This window comes from Geospiza fortis, unplaced genomic scaffold (genome assembly GCF_000277835.1).
Source record: "Geospiza fortis unplaced genomic scaffold, GeoFor_1.0 scaffold485, whole genome shotgun sequence".
Classification (NCBI taxonomy): Eukaryota; Metazoa; Chordata; class Aves; order Passeriformes; family Thraupidae; genus Geospiza; species Geospiza fortis.
In genome coordinates this window covers 1,049,196-1,051,103 of record NW_005054457.1, presented here as the reverse complement: position 1 = coordinate 1,051,103, position 1,908 = coordinate 1,049,196, and the positions used below count along the sequence as shown (strand labels likewise).

Below are 1,908 nucleotides of genomic sequence, written 5' to 3'. Positions count from 1 at the left end.
GGCCAGGGCAGGGCAGGGTGTCCCTGACCCCGGGCAGGACAGGGCAGGGTGTCCCTGACCCCGGGCAGGACAGGGCAGGGCAGGGTGTCACTGACCCCGGGACAGGGCAGGGTGTCTCTGACCACAGGAGCAGCAGTACAGGCTGTCCCTGACCCCAAGGATGGCAGCACAGCGTGTCCCTGATCCCAGGAGGAGCAGGGCAGGGTGTCCCTGACCCCAGGACCTGTGCTGCAGTTCCCTGACATCGATGACATCATCAGCTACTACAAGGCCATACTGAGGACCCGCAAGGACCTGCTGCAGTCCCAGTGGTGGCACCAGCAGCTGATGGAGCAGGGCAAGGGCCTGCAGCAGCAGCTCCGGGCAGGGAAGGAGGCTGAGATCCTCCAGTGCAGGAACGACCTGGTGCAGCTCAAGGAATCCTTTGACCAGGCTCAGAGTGACATCCGGCAGTGGGTAAGGAGCTGAGGGGTGCCCAGGGGGGTCTGGGGGGCAGGACTGGCTCCTCCTGCAGCCAGGGGCTCATGGCAGGGCCAGCAGCAGCTTGGGGTGGGAGGAGGTGCCCCATCCCATGGATCCCATCCCATGGATCCCATCCCATGAATCCCATCCCATGGATCCCATCCCATCCCATCCGATCCTATCCCATCCCATCCCAGGGCTGCAGGAGCAGTGAGAGTCTGGCTGTAGGGCAGGTTTGTTACCAAGGCAGGTGACAGTGGCAGCACTGCGGGGCTGGCAGGGAGGGTGGGCACTGCAGGGTGGGCAGCACTGCAGGGTGGGCAGCACAGCTGGGCTGGCTCCTGGCTCTGCTCTGCTCCCTGCACACCGGGCTGGAGCAGCCCCAGCCCAGCCCAAGGCTGGCTCCTTCCCAGCCCGGATGAGGCTGAATTTGGGGTCTCAGCGGGGTCCCGGGGCTGAGGCAGCCCTGCTGGGACGTGTCTCGTGTCCCCAGGAGGATCGCTGGGCCCAGGTGCAGGACAGGCAAGCCAGGAAGGCCGTGGAGCTGAGGTCCCTCACCCAAGGCGAGGGGAGCCCCCAGACCCAGCACAGCCTCCCTCCTCCCCTGGGGACCCGGCAGGGACTGCTGGGGACAGCGGGAAAACCTGTCCCTCTGAGCAGGGGAGTGGGGACCAGGCATGGACAGGGGGTGCAGGGGTGCAGAGATACTGGGGGATGCAGGGATGTAGGAATACTGGGGTGCAGGGATGTGGGGATGCAGGGATGTGGGGATGCAGGGGTGCAAGGGTTCGGGAATGCAGGGGGTCAGGGGTGCAGGGATCTGGGGGTGTAGGAATGCAGGGATGTGGGGATACAGGGGTTCAGGGGTTCAGGGTTTTGGGGTGCAGGGATGCAGGGATGCAGGGATATGGGGAGGCAGGCGTTCAGGGGTGCAGGGATATGGGGATACAGGGGTGCAGGGATGTGGGGATGCAGGGATATGGGAATGTGGGGATACAGGGTTCAGGGGTACAGGGATGTTGGGATGTAGGGGTTCAGGGGTACAGGGATATGGGGGTGCAGGGATATGGGGGTGCAGGGTCTCAGAGTGCAGGGATGCAGATCCAGCCATGGCCAGGGTTTGGTTCCATTCCCCCACAGAGGCACACTCTGGTGCTTTCCTGTCCTGTCACTTAGCTCGGGGACATCATCTGCCCTGCAGCAGGGACAGGCTCCCCTCTGCCTCCTTCCCCCACTGCTGCCTGACCCTGCCCTGCCCCTGCCCTGTCCCTGTCCCACCCCAGATCCGGCAGTTCATCCACGACCTCCAGGACTTCACGGAGGACATGAAGGAGCGTGGCCGAGCTCTGTGAGAGCCTGCCCTGCCAGCGAGGCAGCAGCAGGGCGGGCAGGGACAGGAGAGGAGGAGAGAACCTGCAGATATTGCAGACTAAAAAAAATAGCAAA

General features: G+C 64.2%; 1 protein-coding gene across 1 annotated transcript in view; it reads left to right on the top strand.

Moving 5' to 3' along the window:
- The window catches only part of CCDC42 (coiled-coil domain containing 42), a 4,595-nt gene extending 2,781 nt beyond the window's left edge, over nucleotides 1–1,814 (top strand). Inside the window, exons 5-7 of the mRNA XM_014309847.1 lie at nucleotides 235–456; nucleotides 956–1,096; nucleotides 1,746–1,814. Of these exons, the coding sequence (XP_014165322.1) occupies nucleotides 235–456; nucleotides 956–1,096; nucleotides 1,746–1,814 (432 nt within the window). The remainder of the gene's footprint in view (nucleotides 1–234; nucleotides 457–955; nucleotides 1,097–1,745) is intronic.
- Nucleotides 1,815–1,908: the final 94 nt, after the last annotated feature.